At 54.2% G+C, this 18,975-nt stretch overlaps 2 protein-coding genes across 3 annotated transcripts in view; both read left to right on the forward strand.

Annotated features, from left to right (window-relative positions):
• The first annotated feature begins 2,244 nt into the window (after positions 1 to 2,244).
• Positions 2,245 to 6,241, forward strand: LHX1 (LIM homeobox 1). The gene is made up of 5 exons (XM_075440342.1): positions 2,245 to 2,414; positions 3,764 to 3,990; positions 4,381 to 4,658; positions 5,271 to 5,436; positions 5,862 to 6,241. Exons 1-5 carry the CDS (start codon positions 2,245 to 2,247, stop codon positions 6,239 to 6,241), a joined length of 1,221 nt encoding a protein of 406 aa, XP_075296457.1.
• Positions 6,242 to 15,916: 9,675 nt separating this feature from the next.
• AATF (apoptosis antagonizing transcription factor) overlaps positions 15,917 to 18,975 on the forward strand; it is a 56,265-nt gene continuing 53,206 nt past the window's right edge. For both annotated transcript variants that reach the window (XM_075439954.1, XM_075439953.1), the window contains exons 1-2: positions 15,917 to 16,010; positions 18,479 to 18,667. In XM_075439954.1, coding sequence (XP_075296069.1) covers positions 15,926 to 16,010; positions 18,479 to 18,667 — 274 coding nt within the window. In that variant the 5' untranslated portion in view covers positions 15,917 to 15,925. The remainder of the gene's footprint in view (positions 16,011 to 18,478; positions 18,668 to 18,975) is intronic.

The following is an 18,975-nucleotide window of genomic DNA, read 5'->3' on the forward strand; positions in this document are numbered from 1 at the left end:
GGCAGCCCCGGGAACGGTCCCGCAGCTCCCCCGGCCCGGGCCGGCTCCGCACCCCGGGGAAAAGAATAAAAACCCTCCGTTTTCCTTTTTATTTTCCAATTTCTACCTCTCCAATTTTTATTCCCCCCGCCGCCCCCTCCAAGGACGAGGAAACAGAGTGCGGGAGATGTTGCGGAGCCCGGCCCCAGCCCGCAGCCCCGTGGGTCACCCCCGTTACGTCTCGTCCGCTGTTTCCCTCAGAAATCCGCGCCTGGGGGGGCCGGGGGGGTCCTGGGGCTCGGCCCGCGTCTGCCGGGAGGTGACACCTCCCCACTCCCCCCGGAGCGGCAGCTCCCGCCGGGCGGCAACGCGCGAAGGAAAGGGAAATCCCGTCCCTGCCAACCGCCCCGGACCGAGCCCCTGGAAGGGAAGAGCAAATGCGGTTTTATTTGCTAAAAAATAAAAAACAATTTTAAAAACCCAAAAGTACTTCGGCGGCGGCCGGAGCCGATCGGCCCCGGGCGGGCGCCGGCAACGGGACGGCCGCGAAGCCCCCGGCGCTGCCCCCTGCCCGGGCGGCCCCGGGACCCGCCGCCCCCTCCCCGTCGGAGCCCCCCGCACTGCCGCCCCGCCGCCCCCTCCCCGTCGGAGCCCCCGCACCTTTCCTCCCGGGAAAGGCGAGCGGCGGCGGGTCCTTCCCCCCGGCGAGACGCCCCGCACCGCTCCGCGCCCTCGGGGCCCGCCGTTTACCGACGGGGGGCGGCGGGGGAACCCCCCCCCCGCAACCCGGGAACTCGCTTGACGGCGCTTCCCCACCGCGCAGCGCCGGGAACCGGCCGTCGGGTGCCCACAGCGTAACCCTGCGGGAGGGGGGGGTGCGGGGGTGCCGGACCCCGACGAGAGTCCCCCGTTCCCGCGCACCGACGCACCTACCCGGCTGCAGCGCGCTGCGGGGCCTCGCTCCGTGCCGGGTTGCCGCGGTGCGGTGCGGTGCGGGCCGGGCGCTCTATAAAGGGGGCGCGGACGCCCCGTCCGGCGGCGGGCGCGGGTGGAGTGCGGGACGGGGAAGGGGGGGGGGAAACGGAGGGGTGGGGGGCGGGTATGGAAAGGGGGGGGGGGCAACGGGCTGCGGGGATTGGCCGGGAGGAGCGGTGACGTGAGCGCGCGGTGCATAAGGCCGGGGCCGCGGGGCTGCCGGGAACACGCAGCGCGCCCGGCGCTGGCGGGACGGCGCGGGCAGCGCGCGCGGCGCCGCTCTCCGCCCCTGCCCTGCCCCGCGCGGCCCCGCGCGGCCCGGCCCGCGCCTGCCTCCTCCTCCTCCTCCTCCTCCTCTTCCTCCTCCTCCTCCTCCTCCCGGGCCGGAGCCGACGCCGGCAGCGCCGGGCCATGCCGCGCCGGGGCGGGCCGCCGCGGGCAGCGCGCAGGGCGGTGTGCGGGGGTAGGTAGGAGCCGGGCGCGACCGTGCAGCCGAGACGTCGAGGGGGAGAGCGGGAGAGCAGGGAGAGAGAGCGAGAGGACGGAGCCGGGAGCTGCGGAGCGCCTGCCCCCCCCCCCCAACCCCCCTCCTCCCGCGTACGGACGGCAGCGAGTCGGGCCATGTCGCCGCGGCAGCAGCCCGAGCCCTTCTGACCGCCGCCGGGCCTCCATGTCGCGCCTTTTGTCACGACATTTTTTATTATTGTTATTATTACTGTTATTATTTTTGATTTCTCTTTGGGAAAAGCACTTTGACTCCTGACTGCTCTACCTCAGACCTGAGAAAAACTCATCACGCTCGCTTGTTGGCTTTTGGTTCTTTGTTGGTTTTTTTCTTTTTTTAATCGTGGTTTTTAATTTTTACGAGCGCCGATCTTTCTAGCCGTTGTTCTTTTATTATTATTATTATTATTATTAATTATTGTTATTACCGCTATTATTATTATTATTGTTGCTGTCGTGGTTGGCAGCAGCCGGGATTCTGCGGCCGTGCCGAAGCGCTGGTCCCCTCGGGCAGTGGGGGCTTTCTCCTGTGTATCCCTCCTAGGACGCTCCAACGAAGATTTTTTTTTTTTCTTCCTCCCTTTCTTCTCCTGCTCCTTCGCTTCTCCAAGGCTTTTAAAACAAACACAAAAAGAAAAAAAGCAAACCTACGCCAGTGTTGTCGTCTTTGAAAAAAAAAATTGTTGTTTTTATTTTTTAAATTTTTTTTTTGTTCTTTTTGTTTGGTTTTTTTTGCTTGACATCTGGGAAACCAATACCCCCCGCTCTCAGAAATAACCAAAGACAATGGTTCACTGTGCAGGCTGCAAAAGGCCAATCTTGGACCGGTTTTTGTTGAATGTACTGGACAGGGCTTGGCATGTGAAGTGTGTTCAGTGCTGTGAATGTAAATGCAATTTGACAGAGAAATGCTTTTCGCGAGAAGGCAAGCTTTACTGCAAAAACGACTTCTTTCGGTGAGTACCGGACCCTCCCCGCCCGGAGCCGCAGCTCCTTCGTATCCAATTTTTTCATCTCCCTTTTTCCTTTCATTTATTTATTTTTATTTTCGTTCCCCCCGTTGCTCACTGTGGCCCCCAAAAACCCCTTCCCTCCCCCGGGGCGCCCGCGGACACTCCCGCACCGCCGCTATCCCTCCAGCCCACCTCCCGGGGCCCCCCCGCCCGCCCCGTCGGGGCCCGCAGGCCGAGGCCCGGCCGCGCTTCTCTCAGCTTCCCCAAAGTCGCCTCGGAACTGCGGCCGGCGGCGCGGGAGCGGTGCGGGACGGGCCCCGCGGCGGGCGGCCCGGGGCTACGGAGCGGGGAGGGAGGTGTCCCAGCCGGTGCTGCGGAGTGGGGTGGGGGTCCCAGCCGGTGCTGCGGAGCGGGGTTTGCAGGGGCTGCCCGCGGGCCGGAGCCCGGCGTGGTTCTCCGCATGCCCGGGGGGCCGGGAAGGTGCGGTGCGGCTCGGCACGGTGCGGTGCCGCTCGGTGTGTGGCTCCGCGGGCCCGACCCCTCCCATCGGACCGAGCCGAGGCCGCCCCGGAGGGCAGCGACCCCCCCCCTCCCCCCCCCCCCCCCCCCCCCCTCAGCCCCGACGGGCTGATGGAGAGGGGCAGCGGGTACCGCCACCCGCTCCCCGCATCTTCCCCCGCGCACACCGGCGATAACGGCAAAGGCCGGCCCGGGGCCGGGAGCCCGCCGCACCCCCGCACACGGCATCGCCCCCGGCCCCGCCGCTCTGCTGCCGCTCCCCCCGGGCCCCGGGGTCGGGAGCCCGCCGTGCGGGGCCGGTGCGGAGCCGGTGCGGGTCCCCAGCGCCGGCCGAGCCGTTCCCGGGCGCTCCTCGGGCCGGCGCGCGGCCGTGACCGGTTAATGACACCTCGGAATTTCTGCTTAATGCTTCTCCGAGTGTCGTGAATCGATGTGTCGGGGCGCGGAGGGGAAGCCCCCGACGACGCTGCCGCGGTGTTTAATTAATCCCTCAGCACCTCACCCCCTGCCCAGACCGGGTCTTTTTTTTTTCCTTTTTCTTTCTTTTTTTTTTTTTTTTCCTTTTCTTTCTTTTTTTTTTCTTTTTCTTTTTTTTCTTTTTCTTTCTTTTTTTTTTTTTTTGTATTTCTTTTTTGTTTTTTCTTTATTTTTTTTTAACGATACCATCTCAGGCCCTCGCTCCTCAGCCAGCGAGCACGCCGCGGAGCGATGTTTCGTTTTATTTCGTTTAATTTCGGAGCTCGGCGGGGCGGGCGCGGGGCCGGGCGGCTCCCGGGGGGTCCCCGCGGGCGGGGCGGACGCTGCTGACCCCGCACCTCGACCTCTCCCCGCAGGTGTTTCGGGACCAAGTGCGCGGGCTGCGCCCAGGGCATCTCCCCCAGCGACCTGGTCCGCAGGGCGCGGAGCAAAGTGTTCCACTTGAACTGTTTTACGTGCATGATGTGTAACAAGCAACTCTCCACCGGCGAGGAGCTCTACATCATCGACGAGAACAAGTTCGTCTGCAAAGAAGATTACCTAAATAACAGCAATACTGCCAAAGAAAACAGCCTGCATTCAGGTGAGGGAGCGCGGCCCGGGGAGGGATGACCTCGGCCCCGGCTACTCCGCGGGGTGGGAGCTGCTCCGAGCCCTTCCCCGGTCCTTTCCCCAATTCCTTTCCCGATCCCTGCTCCTTTCCTTTTTCCTCGTCTTCTCCTCTCCTTTTTCCTCGGCTTCCTCTCTCCCTCCTCCTTTCCCTTCTCCTCCTTTCCCTTCTCCTCCTTTCCCTTCTCCTCCTTTCCCTTCTCCTCCTGCTCCCTTCTCCTCCTTTCCCTTCTCCTCCTGCTCCCTTCTCCTTTCCCTTCTCCTTTCCCTTCTCCTTTCCCTTCTCCTTTCCCTTCTCCCTTTCCCTTCTCCGCGGTCCCCGTTTCCCCCCCGTCTGACCGTGCCCCGCTCTGCTCTGGCCCAGCCACCACCGGCAGTGACCCCAGCCTGTCCCCCGACTCCCAAGACCCCTCCCAGGACGACGCCAAGGACTCGGAAAGCGCCAACGTGTCCGACAAGGAGACGGGCAGCAACGAAAACGACGACCAGAACCTGGGGGCCAAGCGGCGGGGCCCCCGCACCACCATCAAAGCCAAACAGCTAGAGACTCTGAAAGCCGCCTTCGCCGCCACCCCCAAACCCACCCGGCACATCAGGGAGCAGCTGGCGCAGGAGACCGGCCTCAACATGCGGGTCATCCAGGTACCCCCCCCCCGGGGGGCACCGGTGGGTGGGTGGGGGGACCGGCACCCCGCAGCCCCCCGCGCTGCGGGACCGGGGAGAGCCCCGCCGGCGCTGGAAATCGGTTTTATCAAACTCCCCCCTCCCCAACCCAGCCGGTCGGCAGGGCTGCGGGTTTCTTTCAGAAAGTCCTAAAGAAGCTGCGCATGGTATGGAAATTAATAACCATAAATGTGAGGGGTTAATGGGTAAATAAGGATGACAATGCGCTGGGGTGATGAGGAGGTTTATAAACCCGCGGCGCTGGGGGTAATGGGGGGTTAAGGGACCATTAGAGGCGAGGTTAGATTGGAGAGGCGCAGTGTGAGGGCAATTAGGAGTAATCTTGGCGGGATAATAAGAACCAACTCCGTCGTTCTCGACCTGCGGGGACGCGGTCACGCGTGGGCTCTGTCCTGCTTGCGGTGAGGGGGAGCGCGGCGCGGGGCCGCCCCGACAGCGGAGACCCCGGGGATGGGGGGGGGGGGGGTGTGGAGTATCGTTCCCTGGCGGGGCCGGGGGAGGCGGCGGATCCCGTTCTCCCGTGAGCGGGACCCCCCGTGACCGCGTCCCCCCCCCCCCGTCCCCCCCCAGGTCTGGTTCCAGAACCGGCGCTCCAAGGAGCGGCGGATGAAGCAGCTGAGCGCGCTGGGCGCCCGCCGGCACGCCTTCTTCCGCAGCCCGCGCAGGATGCGGCCGCTGGTGGACCGCCTGGAGCCCGGCGAGCTGCTCCCCAACGGGCCCTTCTCCTTCTACGGAGGTGGGTGACGCTCCCCCCACCCCCACCCTCCCCCACCCCCCCACCCCGCGATGCGACGCCCGGGCTCCTCGCTCGGCGCTGCCTCCCGCCCCGTCGGGCCGTTGCCCCTTCCCTCGCCCCCCCCCGGGACCCGCCGACGGCTCAGCCCCTCGCTGCCGGGGGCGGGGGGCTGTTGCCGACGGGGCCGTTGCGGTTCGCTGCCCCCCCCTCCCTCCCCGGGGCTGGGGTCTCTGCTGGAAGGGGACCCCTGGGGATCGGCAGAGACCCCCCCCCGAGCCCCTCTCGCGTTCCCCCCCACCCTCGGGGCTCAGGGGGGCTGTGGGTGGCTTCGTGAGGCACAGCCGGTGCTGCTGGCCCCTGTGTCTTCGCCACTCGCGTCCCGCGCCTTGCGTGTTACCTCCCCTCTGTCTCTCCTCGCCCGCCAGATTACCAGAGCGAGTATTACGGCCCTGGAAGCAATTACGATTTCTTCCCGCAAGGACCTCCCTCGTCTCAAGCGCAGACCCCCGTGGATCTCCCCTTCGTGCCCTCCTCGGGGCCGCCGGGCACCCCGCTGGGGGCCATGGAGCACCCCCTGCCCGGCCATCACCCCTCCAGCGAGGCCCAGCGCTTCACCGACATCATGTCGCACCCGCCCGGAGACTCGCCCAGCCCCGAACCCAACCTGCCCGGGTCCTTGCACTCCATGTCCGCCGAGGTTTTTGGGCCCAGTCCTCCGTTTTCCTCCATCTCGGTCAACGGCGGTGCTAGCTACGGCAATCACTTGTCCCATCCACCAGAAATGAACGAAGCGGCGGTGTGGTAGCTTTAAAACGAACTGGGTCGAAGTAAGTGATGATCATCTAGTCTGCTTATCGTTACGGTGTACAGAAATGAATAAATAGAACATCTCTCCCGCCCTAAGACATTTTACCTTGGGAACGAACTGAATCCAAACGGCTCCAAGGCAAGCTTTGCTCTAGACCGGGACAATCTTCGTGTCGTGGTTGTATCGAACAAGCAAGGGGACTTTTTTTTTTTGTACCATTGACAAAGGAACTGGTGAAGCTGTACAGTAAAGTGCTGCCATGCCCGTAGGATGGCGTGAGTTTGATTACCCTGTCGGATGTCATCCTCAGAGCCACAATCCTTAGAAACTTCTCATTTAAAAAAAAAAAAAAAAAAAAAAAAAAAATTTGAATGAAGGAAAGGTCAAAGAAAAGGGGGAAAAAAAGCTTCAAGAACTCTAGCGTTCCCGGTTAAGGATGGTTCTGGCACTATGAATTTGTTTGTTAATTTTTGTCTCTCAGAAAGTTCGACGACAAGGAACTCTTTTTAGCTTCAGCCATTTCAGCCTGCTGACGATCAGGTGGGACAACTTTCTTTTTTCCTTTGTTTTTTGTTTTCTTTTCCCAAAATAGCAAATACTAAATGTTAAGCCCTCAGCACCAACTCTGCTACCTTCACAAAGCCACACATACAAAACCTCCTCACCATAGCGAAGGTCACCACCCAGACCTCTAGCGAAAATGACTTGAAAAAAAGCAAACAGACAGAAAGTATTCTACCTTCACAGAGAGAGAAAAGCTAAACAAAAAGACTCTATTGAACTAAAAGCAGTCAACTGTTTACGTCTAACGTTAAATTCAGGAGTTCGATGTTTTACTAACAAATCCTGTTTTAGAACCTCTTGTTCGAAAGCAAAAGATTTTGAGCAACCAACCAAAATAGTTCATTTTCTTTTCTGTAGATGTTCTAACAGACTGCAGGGCTTGTGGTTCACTGTGCTAGTTTGTAAAAGGTGTTGTTTACAGAAGGCAAAGACAAAAACCCCGCGGAACCCAGACAGTTGCCAAATAAAGTAAATATATAGCACAAATACTGTAAGGTGCTTTGCACCAGCAACCCGAGAAGGTGTTTAGAAAGTGTGACAAGGTTAAAAACGAACCGACAAACAAACATCTTTGCTAATTTTTAGTCCTGTTGAACATTCATGGAATTGTTAATATGACTTATATAGACCCACACAGGTTTTATTTTTGTGTCTTTAAAATAAAAGTCCAAAATATTTAAATTTTATGGTCAAATATGCAGTCAACAGCTGCTACTTTTTTCTTTATATATTAAATTTCTCATATGTCTTTTATTGTTCTGATAAACCTAAGCTTGTGTGACCTCCAGTGCATATTAGACCATTCACTGTATGAAAGAAAACATGTTGGATAAAATTTGTGCGTTTTTAATAAAATTAGAAAATCTGATGTTTAGATAACCTGTGTTTCATTTGATGTTTTAAGCAGTTTTAAATGGATTCTCTCGAGTAAAATAGCCCTGAGACAGAGCGACCCACTCTGTGGATAATCCTGCCAGGCTGCTTTGCCTCGGCAGGAGCCCGAGCCCCGGTGTCGGGGCAGGCAGCCGGCAGCGGCAGCTCCCGCCTCGCCGGCCGGCTGGGGCTCGGCTGCTGGAGCGCAGACGCCGCGTTACGCTGTACGTTACGTTTCCAAATTGGAAGCTGATCAGATTGCGAAGTATCTCCACCTATTCTGGCTCTGTGCTAAGAGGAAACACATGCAGAACGCTCAGTTTGTGCAGAAACAGAAGTGTATTGCAAAAAGCTTGCAAAGATGCGGTTCTTGCTTGGTCCGTTGTTGGTTAAATTATTTCTCCAAAGGTGATATTTATTTTTTTAATTTTTTTATTTTTTTGCTGATTGGATGATTTTGAACACAGCAGAACCTGGGTGTCATGAAAGCGATTTTTAATCCTTTTTTAGAGCTGGTACCAAGTTGGTTGTGTAACAGCGCTTGGTGTATTTGAAGTTCTCTGCAGGGCAGCAGGGAAGAACATTCTGCTTTGCACCAGATACGTACTAATTTTCTGGGAGAAAAAGGAAACAAACCAAAAAAATTCTGGAACCTCGCGAAATGACAGATTTCATGTTTTAATTACAAATGATTGCAGAATCCCAGATTTTCAGTTCTTCAAAAGCAAAAGTCTCGCTGATTCCCAGAGGACTCTGACCGGTGGTAGAAGCAGGGAATCGGGTCCGGTTCTGAAAAGTCGCTGGTGTAGACGCTTTCCACCCGCTGAGCTGATAGAGGGGGATGAACTGTAATTGCGCATTTTCCTTCGTCTCTCAACTAATCGTGACTCTGTCTGGCTTCTTTTTTTATTTGACGTAGACAGAGAAATTTACCCTAAAACACAGACTGCTGCATTCCCAGCGATTCAATTATTTATTTCTTTGGACTGAGCCGGGGGAGGGGGGGCGGAATCGAAATGCTTTAACGTTGTATGATTTGTAATTTTCAATGGTGATTTTTTAATTTTGTTCACAACCTAGTTTCTACACCCAGCAGAGGGGCTACCTAGAAGAAGCAATAGTTCACTTTAAACGCAAAATGTCTTATATAATAATATAAAGATAAAAACTATCTGCAAGGGGTCTGTTAGTGTTTCTAAAAAAATCCGTGCTTTATTAAACACAGGGGAGACTTCTTAAACTCACGGGCTCCCGTCTAACTCATTTATTTGCCCTTCCTGTTGTTGCTCTGTTTTGTTGCTCTGCTTTGCATTTATACAAGCAGAGTAATGGGCGAGCTATTTATTACAAACTTTTATTTCTCGGGGCGAGTGCTGTTGATAAACACCGCTGTTTGCGCTGCTGGTCTGTGCTGCTGTTTTATTGTCGAATCAATTATTTTAAATGAGAATTTCACCAAATAGGCTTGTTTTGTAGAAAACGCATCTGCCGAGTGGGCTTTTTTTTTCCTTCTTTTTCTTTCTTTTTGTTTCTTTTTTGTAACGAGGTACTTGTACAGTTTATGCTGTGTTAATTCAGGCCGCGGAGTGATACGGTTCAGTTTAGGTCAGTGGCTTATAAAAGGGACGGAGGAGAGCCTGTCCTTTTCTTGAAGCTCCCATCCCTTCTGCAGGGGTTTTGCCCACCTTCGAGGGAAGCCCGGGAGCCGTTCCCATGCCGAAGGCTGAGCGTGCCCTTCGGTGCTTCCCGTGAGCCGCTCTGGAGGCCCCAGCACTCGGCAGATTTGAATTCTGTGCTCTTCAGAGCAAGCTCGGGGTTTCTGAGGACTCTAATCCAGCAACAATTGCACAGTCAAAACTCCTTTTGAAAGCATTGTCACGTCGGGTTCTTGTAAGTCCTTGTTTACAAGAGCATTTCCATTGACTTCAGCAGCGTTGCTTGGGCGAACAGCGGTCTGCGGGAGGAGGGCCTCGAAAAATCCGTGCTGCGGGGACGGGTCGTGCGCGCGCGCGTTGATTTTTTTAACTGCAGAAGCACGGATGTGCAACACGCGGCGATACGTACGCGCAACGCGATTTCCAAGGCGTCTTTGGAAGTCACCACTCTCTTTTGCTCTTTCCTCCCTTGACCACTGCGGGTTTCGGTGACCTTCGCCTTGTTGCCTTGTCCCGGCAGAAGGTGCAGCCCGGCGACGTTAAACCCCGCGCAGGCCCGCGTCCGCTCGCCCCGTGCCGGGTGGCATCCCTGGCGTTGGCCGGGGCGAGCGGCACGCGCCCTCCCGGCATGGACGAGGGACACTCGGTGTCCAGACGTGCGAGGCTGAAGGCTTGGGCAAACCCCCCCTTGTGAGACCATTCACCCCTTACTAGGAAAATGGTGCCAGGCAAATAGTGGAAGTATTATTCATACTGCGCTGATCTACATGAAGGAGATCTTTTGAAGGCTTGTCAAAGTGTCTTTAAAATAGGGTGAGGCTTCTGCCATCCACACAACTCTGCTTTTGGCCCAAAGCGCGTCTCCCCGCGCTGTCGCTGTGCGATGCTCCTCCCTGCCCTCTCCCTTCGTCCCCGGTCGCTGCTGGAGCCTGCTTAGGCCTTTGCTCGGGGAGCGGTGGGGGATTTGTAAAGCTCTCTGTATCCCAGAAGTAAGACTGTACTTCAATTTGTAGGCAAATGATGTGTATTATTTTAATATGTGTGTGTGTACTCGGATGCTGAGCGGTGGGTACACCAGACAAATCTATAAATAAATACAATTTTAAAATATCAGTGGTGGCTTACACACTTTTGCCATCCTAGGAAGTGGCAGATATTGCCGTGTCCTCTCAGGACGATTCCTTTCGCCATAGTTTTTTTCCCTGACAAGAGTGTTGTATTTAAGCTTTGCATGTTCTTACAACATTAGACACAAGCAATTGCAGTCTCCCTTTCTGTCACTGCCCTTGCAGATAAATTCAGATATGCTAAGATTAAGCAAGCGATATGTGTCCTTCAATGCTGCCGATGGTGTCGAGCTGGGAACAGGGAATTGTGATGCTGGGGCAGGTTCTGGAAGGTCTTTTCTTTGTGTCTGCCCTGGCACTGGGGCGCTCGGCGTTCCTCATGCCAACAGAATATCCATGAAATCATCAATGAAATCAATGGCACCATTACAAGTGTATTTTGATTATCAGTCCTTCCGGGACTGCTATCTTCTGTCTCTTTTTCAATAGGCTTTGTGGTGCTTTTAGCTGCAGACCACGGGGTCATGCTTGGAAAGCAGAGTTTGCTGTTGTCTGGAGAGTTTTCCATTCATTAAGTGCAGGATTGTGATGCAGAAGTTGCCGAGCAAACGCGGCCTTCCAGCCAGCTGACCTTCGAGCTGCTGGGTCTGGGTGCTGGGATCCCTGGAATGGGAGGGGTGCTCCGAGGGTGACGGATTTCCCTGCAGGGCGTTTGCCCTTTGCGCGTGGGGTCGCTGAACCTGATGCACGGAGCAGGTCCGGTGCTGGGAGACCCCCCCCGGCCCCCCACGTAGCCCTCGGCGGGGACCAGGGGCACAGCTGGCCTCCCCGAGGTCTTCTGGTGCAGGCTGCCTTCAAACTCAGGAATGGCTCCGCTTCGGTGGCGTTTGGTGCGCTCTTTCCAGAGCAGTCTTGGCAGCTGGAGGAATTAGATTGTTTTTTTCCTGATTGGTTTTAACCCAAGCTTAGTTCCTGCAGAATCCAAACTTTTGCAGAGGCTGACGGTGTCTCACAGGGTTTGGAGTGAAACCCTTCGCTCCGCTAACCGAGGAAGCCCAAGTTTGCAGGACAGGTCTGGTGTGATTTTGTTGAAAGGTCTCTGCGTGGCGTGAGGATCGCCGTGCAGCACAGACGGTAAACGTGACCTGGAACCCCCACCCCCCCCCGCCCCAGCTGCCGTGGAGCTGCGGCGAGGCGCGCACCGAGGCATCGGGAGCGGAGCTGGTGGCGAAGGCGCCGGCGTCCCTGTGCACGGGAGAGCGTGCACGTGGAGGGGTTTTTGGTGGATGAAAGATAGATTTTTTTGCTCTGTCTAAAAAAGGTTTTCTTCTGGTTTTGAAATTGTCTCTGGCTGGCCTGTAAAATTCTTCTTCCGCTGGAAGCATCTTTAGGCTGTGCGTCTATTCAGACACTCTATATTCATTATATTTTTAGATGTGAGAATGATTAAGGGTTGATTAAATCTTTAAAACGGTTGTGTTTTTTGAATGAGTGACGGATTAGGAATATCAGGAATAAGTAAATAAAAACACAGAAGGAAATAGTAATAAATATTTATAAGGAGTGTGGTTTCTTATGCACATAATCTAAATTTCCTGTTACATAATTTGTTTTAGTCGATAGGTTTTGTGTGTGCTCTTTTCTGATTCTCCTCTATTTTTTTCTCTTCTTTTTTCTCTTTCTCACTGACAAATTGCTTTGCTGGTTTAAAAGGAAAATCTTAAAATGAAATAGTGTGACCGAAATGAAGAAGGTCGGTTTGGAAAATCACATTTGCTAGCCAAAGTGTTGGAAAGATAAGCTCAGCTCCGGTTTGTAGCTGGTTTTGGACAGCATGCGGTTCTCTGTAAATGGGTCAAATCCTGCTGCTGATAATGCACTTCAATTAAATGCAGCAGACGCGACCGCGGCTCGTGTGATTCCCCGGCTCTCTGTGGGAATCCCGTCGCAGATGGGTGCCTGCAGCCCACCTCACCCCACCTCTCCGCTCGCCAAGGTGGGGACCCAGCGCCGGGCGCTGCTGAACGCAGACGGGCAGGGAATTACTCGGTGGCGGTGTCTGAACGGCTTTACATTTCCAACGCGTCTCTTTATTTATATATTGAAGTAGAGAAATGCTCTGAAAAATGGGTTCGTATTAATAACCTGTAATTCTGCAGACACACGAGGATGATATGGTCTTTCACTGCCAAGGCTACCATCTAATCTGACAGTTTCCCAAAAGATGACAAGCTGCACAAATACACGGGAGCCAAAGAAGCTGAGTGTGAGAAATTAAAAGTGCTTTTTTTGTAGTACAGACTATTCAAAATTCATTTGTTTATCTGTTCTGTGTTTAGGGTGTTATTTTCATTTTAGCAAACAACCATGTAAATAAAAAGTGAAATTAAGAGGAAAAATGCCAAAGAAATTATGTCACTTAGTTTGATGGCTTCTGCTTATAGTTTATAAACAAGCAGAGGGTTTCACAGAACATACCGTGATACATAAAAAGGCTTTCATGATCGTCTTGAATTAAAATGTATTGATATAATTTTTGTACAAATATTCCCCCGCATGATTATGAGTCCAAACCATGGCAGCATGGTTTGAGGGCATGTGAACCAGAAATTAAAACCGAGCCTGAGAGTCTGATTTAATTACCCTTGCTAAGTGAAAGGCAAAAGAGAGAGAATAAACAGTGAAGAAGGAGGCTCTGTCAGTGAAATATTTTAACAACCCACCACTTTCATACGCCGCCTTTTCTGTTTGATGTTGGTTTATATTGACTGAACCTCCTGGTCGGAAATTTGGACTTGGCAGCTCCTGCGGCCGTCGGAGCTCTGCCGAGCGGCGCTGGGGTGAGCTGAGGAGCCCCAGGGTGGGGGGCTGCTCCCCACACCCCGGCGCAGCGGCAGGGCGTGCTCTGCCCCCCGCGCATTTGTGCTGCGTTGATGTGAGCGACGGGTGCAGGACGGAGAAGAAACAGCTCTGCCAGCTCTGTCAGAGCCCCTCGGCCTCACCGCTGCACAGGCGTGAATTTTAATGCGTTGCCGGACTGGGGATTTACGCTGTGCAATTGTCCCGGTAGCCTCCGTGGGTGAAAGCCTCATCTCGCTGGCGTGCGTGGCAAAAATGCTGTCAACTTCCAGAAGCCCGTTTTTTACTCCAAAGGACTAATGCGACTCACTGTCTGCTTTTTATTAATTATATTTGGTATGTTTTATTCAACCGTCATTAAAAGCCTCTCTCCCTTTATGAACAGGGCTATTTATTATTTGTTAGGGTAGAGAACATCCCTTTTTCACTCTGTGAGAGTGCTGAGGTTTGAAAATGCAGTTATGCAGGGAGGGGCACGGCGCTAGCTCTTTGCTTAGGTGAGCGGTTAGCTACTCCCAAGTAACTGTTCAGGTAAGCACTTCTTTCTGCTACTTAATTTTCTGTAGATTTATTCCTCCAGGCTCCTCCCTTTGTTTATAATGGCATCTTTTATTCTGGAAACAATCTACAAACTCAAAGGAAAAAAAAAAAAACAGAAGCAGAGCCAGGGAAGATACATTGTACATATCTCCTGGTTTATAAGTTTCATGTTTGATAAAACCATGTCTCAGTAAAAAAAACAAAAAAAAAAAGGAAAAAAAAAAGAGGAGTGTTTAATTTCACTTTGCTGGAGCAATGGCAAACTCACATAACATATAATACAGAGTATCAGAGCTGTCAATCATGCCACGATAAAATGAATACAAACTACAAAATAAAGCTGAATAGGATTGAAATACTCAACAGCGTAAATTCCAAGGGTTTTGTCTGCAATGAAGATGTGCACCTTCAGCCAGCATTCGTTTGGGTATGAGTTGAACTGTATGTTGCCTTCACAGCACACAGTACCACCGAGTTTTATCGGGAGAGCCCTAGGGCGTTTGAGCAGGGGGGGATGTTTGGGGTATTTCCAGCCGCCTCCTCCCTTGGTGCCTCCCAGGACCCCAAGCCCCCACCCTACGGGGTCCCAGTAACAACCGGCGGGGCTGCCGGGGGCCCTGCTAATTAATGAGATTGCTCTGCCCTCTGTAGGGAACTGCCCGCGCTGCTGCTGCTCCTTCTAAAGCTGCTCCTAACGCTGCTGCTGCTGCTGCTGCTGCTAACGCTGCTGCTCCTGCTGCTGCTCCTGCTGCTGCTGCTAACGCTGCTCCTAACCCTGCTGCTGCTGCTGCTGCTGCTGCTGCTGCGGCCACTGCCGCTCCTCCTGCTGCCATGCCCACGCCGCCCTCCATTCCGGTCAAAAACATGTCCAGATTAATTTTTATAGCATTTAAAACCAGATAAGGAGTGGGGAAGCATCTTGTGTTGGCAAGAAGAGGATGAGCAAGCAGCCTAGGCAATTCGTCTCCGAGCTAGGGCTCGGGCCGGTGCCCGGCTGAAGCTTGCAGCTGGGGCTGCTGGCACCTCCGCGGGCAAAAATCTTGATGGCGGCTGTGGGAAGCCCAAATCCTGACCCCTTGACGCTGTTCATTGTGGGGTCTGAAGCTCAGACCTACATCTGCAACTCAAGAGTTGAGATGCTGATTTGGGTCCCTGCTGCCTAGTAACAAAACACTCACCAACCTCTCTTGCCATCCCCCAGTTCCAGGCCTAACCTCGTGATTTGGGGCCACCTCACCCCAGAAAGCAGCCAGGAGAAGCTGTCAGCGGGCAAACCCAAGGGAACTGGTTCTGCTTAGAAAATCTCAGCAGGTCACTCCTGCGTCGCCGTGCTGCTGCTTTTAGGCCACAGTTTGGCAAAAGCACCCCAGGAGCTTTGATGTTGGTACGGATTTGTGGAGGTTGGTGTAACCATGGTGTAAGGATCCATGGGTGTAAGTGGGGTGTAAGGGTCTGTCTGTGCCCAACAACAGGGTGGACAGGAGGAGCGGCCTCTCGGCTCTCGCTGCGGTGAGGGGGACCCTGGCTTCAACAGGGGCCACAAAATGTTGAATGTATGGGGCAAGAACACCGCTAATTCAGTTCTGCACAGGTAACGGTAAGGAAAAAAGCGCAATGTTGACTTTAAAAAAACAGTTGTGGCATTTTTTGCGTTCTATAACACGACTTCGCGTTTATTCAGCTGTTACTCCGGTGCTGCTCAGCTTCAGAGCACCGGGCAGGTCCCAGTTCTTATGGCCGCGATGCACGCAATTAGCGTTATCCCCCCGTTTAACGATGGGGGGCTGGGAGAGCCGACCCCCACCCCCCACCCCGGGCACAGCCGGGAGCGCCTGGGCGGACATTTCTATTCATCACTGTTCTTCCTGGCTGTTCACCCCGCGCACCCAGCCCAGACGCCCGCCAAAGGGCACTGCCGGAGCCCCGAGACCCGCCGGGGTCCTGCCGCCCCCGCACCGACACCCGCACCGGTCCCGCGGGATCCCGCACTCCCACCCGCCGGGCGCTAGGACCCTGCAGGACCCAGCGCGACCCACGGCCCCGCTCTGCGCCGGCCCCGCCCACCGCCCCCGATAAGTTCCGCCCTGAGGCTCCGCCCCTCCCTCCCTCCCTCCCCCGAGAAGATGGCGGCGCCCTTAGCGCGGCAGCTGGAGGAGCTGCTCAACCCCCGGCCCAGCTTCCGCGACCCCGAGGACGACGCGGAGGAAGGTGAGGGAGGGCCGGGAGGGGGGTTTAATGCCCGCGGCCGGCGGGGTCGGGTCGGGCCGGGCCGGGCCGGGCCGGGTCCGTCGGGGTGGGCCGGCCGCACGTGGCGCCTCAGCGGGCCGCGGCGGGGCTCGGCCCGGGCCCGGGGGCCCCTCATCCCCCCTCGATCTCCCGCGGCCCCGGGCGGGCCGGGGCTACCTCAGGGGCCGGGGTCATCTTATGGATTTGGGCTACCTCAGGGGCCGGGGCTGCCTCACGGATCGGAGCTACCTCAGGGGCCGGGGTTAGCTTATGGATCAAGAGCTACCTCAGGGGCCGGGGCTGCCTGAGAGGCTGGGGTTACCCTATGGATTTGGGTTACCTCAGAGGCTGGGGTTATCTTATGGATCGGGGCTACCTCGTGGATCAGAGTTACCTCAGGGGTGGCCTTACCTTAGTGCCGAGTTACCTCAGGGCTGCGCAGGCCGGGCTGCCCCAGTGCGGGCCTTTCCGCAGCCCGGGCTGTGCGGAGCCAAGCAGGGGAGCGGATCCGGCTGGCGACCTCCAGGAAAAGAGAGATAAAAGCGCAGCGTCGGGGCAGGGCTGTGTCCTCTGCCAGCGAAGCGCAGCCGGCGTGGCTGTGGGCCCGGGAGGAGGCAGAGCCGCAGCGCCCGGCGCATGACTCGTTTGGTGCTTGCCAGTGGGCAGTTATCCATTTCTACTTTCAGTCAAGCTCTTTTTGCCTTATGATTTTTGAGATATTCACCTCTTTCGCCATGACATGTAGGTGGCCGTGTCATCTGGTGCCAGCTGTTTGCTTGACTTACCCTCTCCAGAGCAGAGGTCCCCATAGACCAGCCAAGCCACCGGCCCAGGACTTGTGCCTGGGACATGTCTGCAGTTCCTGCACTTGCCCCTGGAGACAGCAAGTTAATCATCCCACACTGACCACAGTTGGCTTTAGGAGGTACTGGGCTCCAGTCATGGTAAACGTCGTGCCAGCTCTCCTGGTTCTTCTCTACAAGTGTGTGAGAGAGCAATAGTATCTCGTAAGCAACGTCTTAGTAACCATTGAGGAAATGGATGTAGTCAGCAGAGAGGCTTTCCATTTGGGTAATAATGATTTAGTTTCAGACTTCATACTTTAGTGGTGCCAAGACTGAGAATGCCAGAAGATGCTTCAGTGCCCCAGGTAATTCTGTATCTGCCCCTCTTGCCCAGTCATTCCTTGAGGCCAAGCATCTTGCCATCCTCTTGTAGCTGGAGTGACTGTATTTAGACCTGATCTTGTTGCTTTGATTATGAGCAAGAGATTTTTTTTGCCTCCCCTGCACCTCATGTAAACACTGTATGGGAGACATTAACGTTTCCAAACACACATTAAAAGAGCACTTAGCGATGTTCAGCCAGTTGGATCACTCAATTGGTTGAACAAAGCTAACCCTGTAATTTTGCATACAGGGTGCCTTGCACATGAATAAAAATCAGGAGGGAGTATGGTATGATGTATTCTCTTTGGACTGCTCCATTCCTATGTCCTGGAGAAGATGGCTGTGAAAGAGGGCAATAGCCACAGTGAAATTATTTTATCTGTTTAGCCATTCTAAAATGTTTACGTATTTATGTGGCTCATATATATAGCAGGAGGCCAAAGGGCATGTGATTTGCAGTTTTCCCCATTTAATCTGTAAGCGTGAAGTGAAGGCATTCCAGCTTTATGGAGTCTTCCACCCAGAGGACTGTGTTTCTCATGAGACCCTCGGGAATCTGTGGGAGGGCTTGGGTAGGTTTAGTTTGTCGAGCATTTTGTGTGGATTCTCTAAAATTAAGAAGAGACAGGGAGGAAAGTGTAAATGTAGACAATGTTCATTTTCCCTCCCCCCCCCAGATCAGTAGGATTTTTGGCATTTATTAATAAACATTGATCTCTGCATTACAGATGAGCCCTGTGGTGCCAAACCTGTATATGCAGAAGTCCAGAGTACTGAGAGAGCAGTTAGAGTTGAGCAGTTCATGTAACATCTCCCTTCCTTCTGCAGAGGTTAACCTGGCAGGGGGGAGAATGCCTCTGGCTGCAGAGAAGTCAAGGGGTGTTTTTTGAAAAATACCCTTGGACCCCTTGTCTTATCTCGTCTGCTACATCTAAAGTACTACTTTACTCGGTAATTTCTAGGCAGGACTGGTGCTGATCTACACAAAACTCTGCTTTGAGGCTTTTTTCTCTGCCTTTGATTCCTCAGCAACCTTGCCCCATTTGCAGAAAATTAGCATACTGGCTATCCTTCACCAGGCAGTGAAGAGCCTTTGCTCCCTCTCAAAGCCTAAAAGCCAGACTCTTACGTGAGGCCATGTTGCCACCCAGCTCATCTTTGCAGTGTATTTTTGTTTGTAGAGCGTGAGGAGTTTTCCATGGTTCCTTCCTGCAGCTCATTCTTCTAGTCTGAAATTCAGCTCAGTTTAGACATCCCTTCCCTCCCCTTTTTTTTCCACAGCTACAGTTGCTAAAGTGGTTGACAAATTTGAGGATGAAACTGCAGATGACATTTTCCCTGTTGGTAATATACGAAAAAAAGCTTCAGCCTCTCTCTTGGAAGCTGATAAAAGGTACAGTGGAAAAGCTACATCTCGCAAAGCCTTGCAAGAAGAACTTTGGGGAGATGCTCAATCTGAAGAAGGATCTGGTAAGAAATCTCATTTCTTTCCCCTTTTCACTAGACTACTCAAAATTTGATGTTAGCATGTTAACTGAGCTAGTGCTATCTGAACTGAGAAGACAAACTTTAGGTCGCTGTTACAGGGCAATAAACAGGTACAGTTAGTTGGACATCTTCTAGAGGTGCCTTCCTGAAATTCAGGCCCTGTCTTTTGGCCTGAGGGAAGGGGGAATCCCGAAGAGGAGGTCACTTCTGCGGATTGAGGAAAGAGAGTGACTCAATGTAAGATGAGGTTCAGTGCACTGACTGAACATTGTGTGGAGGAAAAGAAACAG

The sequence above is a fragment of the Opisthocomus hoazin genome, chromosome 20, assembly GCF_030867145.1.
Source record: "Opisthocomus hoazin isolate bOpiHoa1 chromosome 20, bOpiHoa1.hap1, whole genome shotgun sequence".
In the NCBI taxonomy this organism is placed as follows: domain Eukaryota; kingdom Metazoa; phylum Chordata; class Aves; order Opisthocomiformes; family Opisthocomidae; genus Opisthocomus; species Opisthocomus hoazin.

Excerpts from the sequence above, each read along its gene's own strand:
- LHX1 (XM_075440342.1), top strand. The coding sequence starts at position 2,245 with ATGGTTCACTGTGCAGGCTGCAAAAGGCCAATCTTGGACCGGTTTTTG. Across the intron at positions 3,991-4,380 it reads AGAAAACAGCCTGCATTCAG|CCACCACCGGCAGTGACCCC; the intron begins GTGAGGGAGCGC and ends GCTCTGGCCCAG. Across the intron at positions 5,437-5,861 it reads GCCCTTCTCCTTCTACGGAG|ATTACCAGAGCGAGTATTAC; the intron begins GTGGGTGACGCT and ends CTCGCCCGCCAG.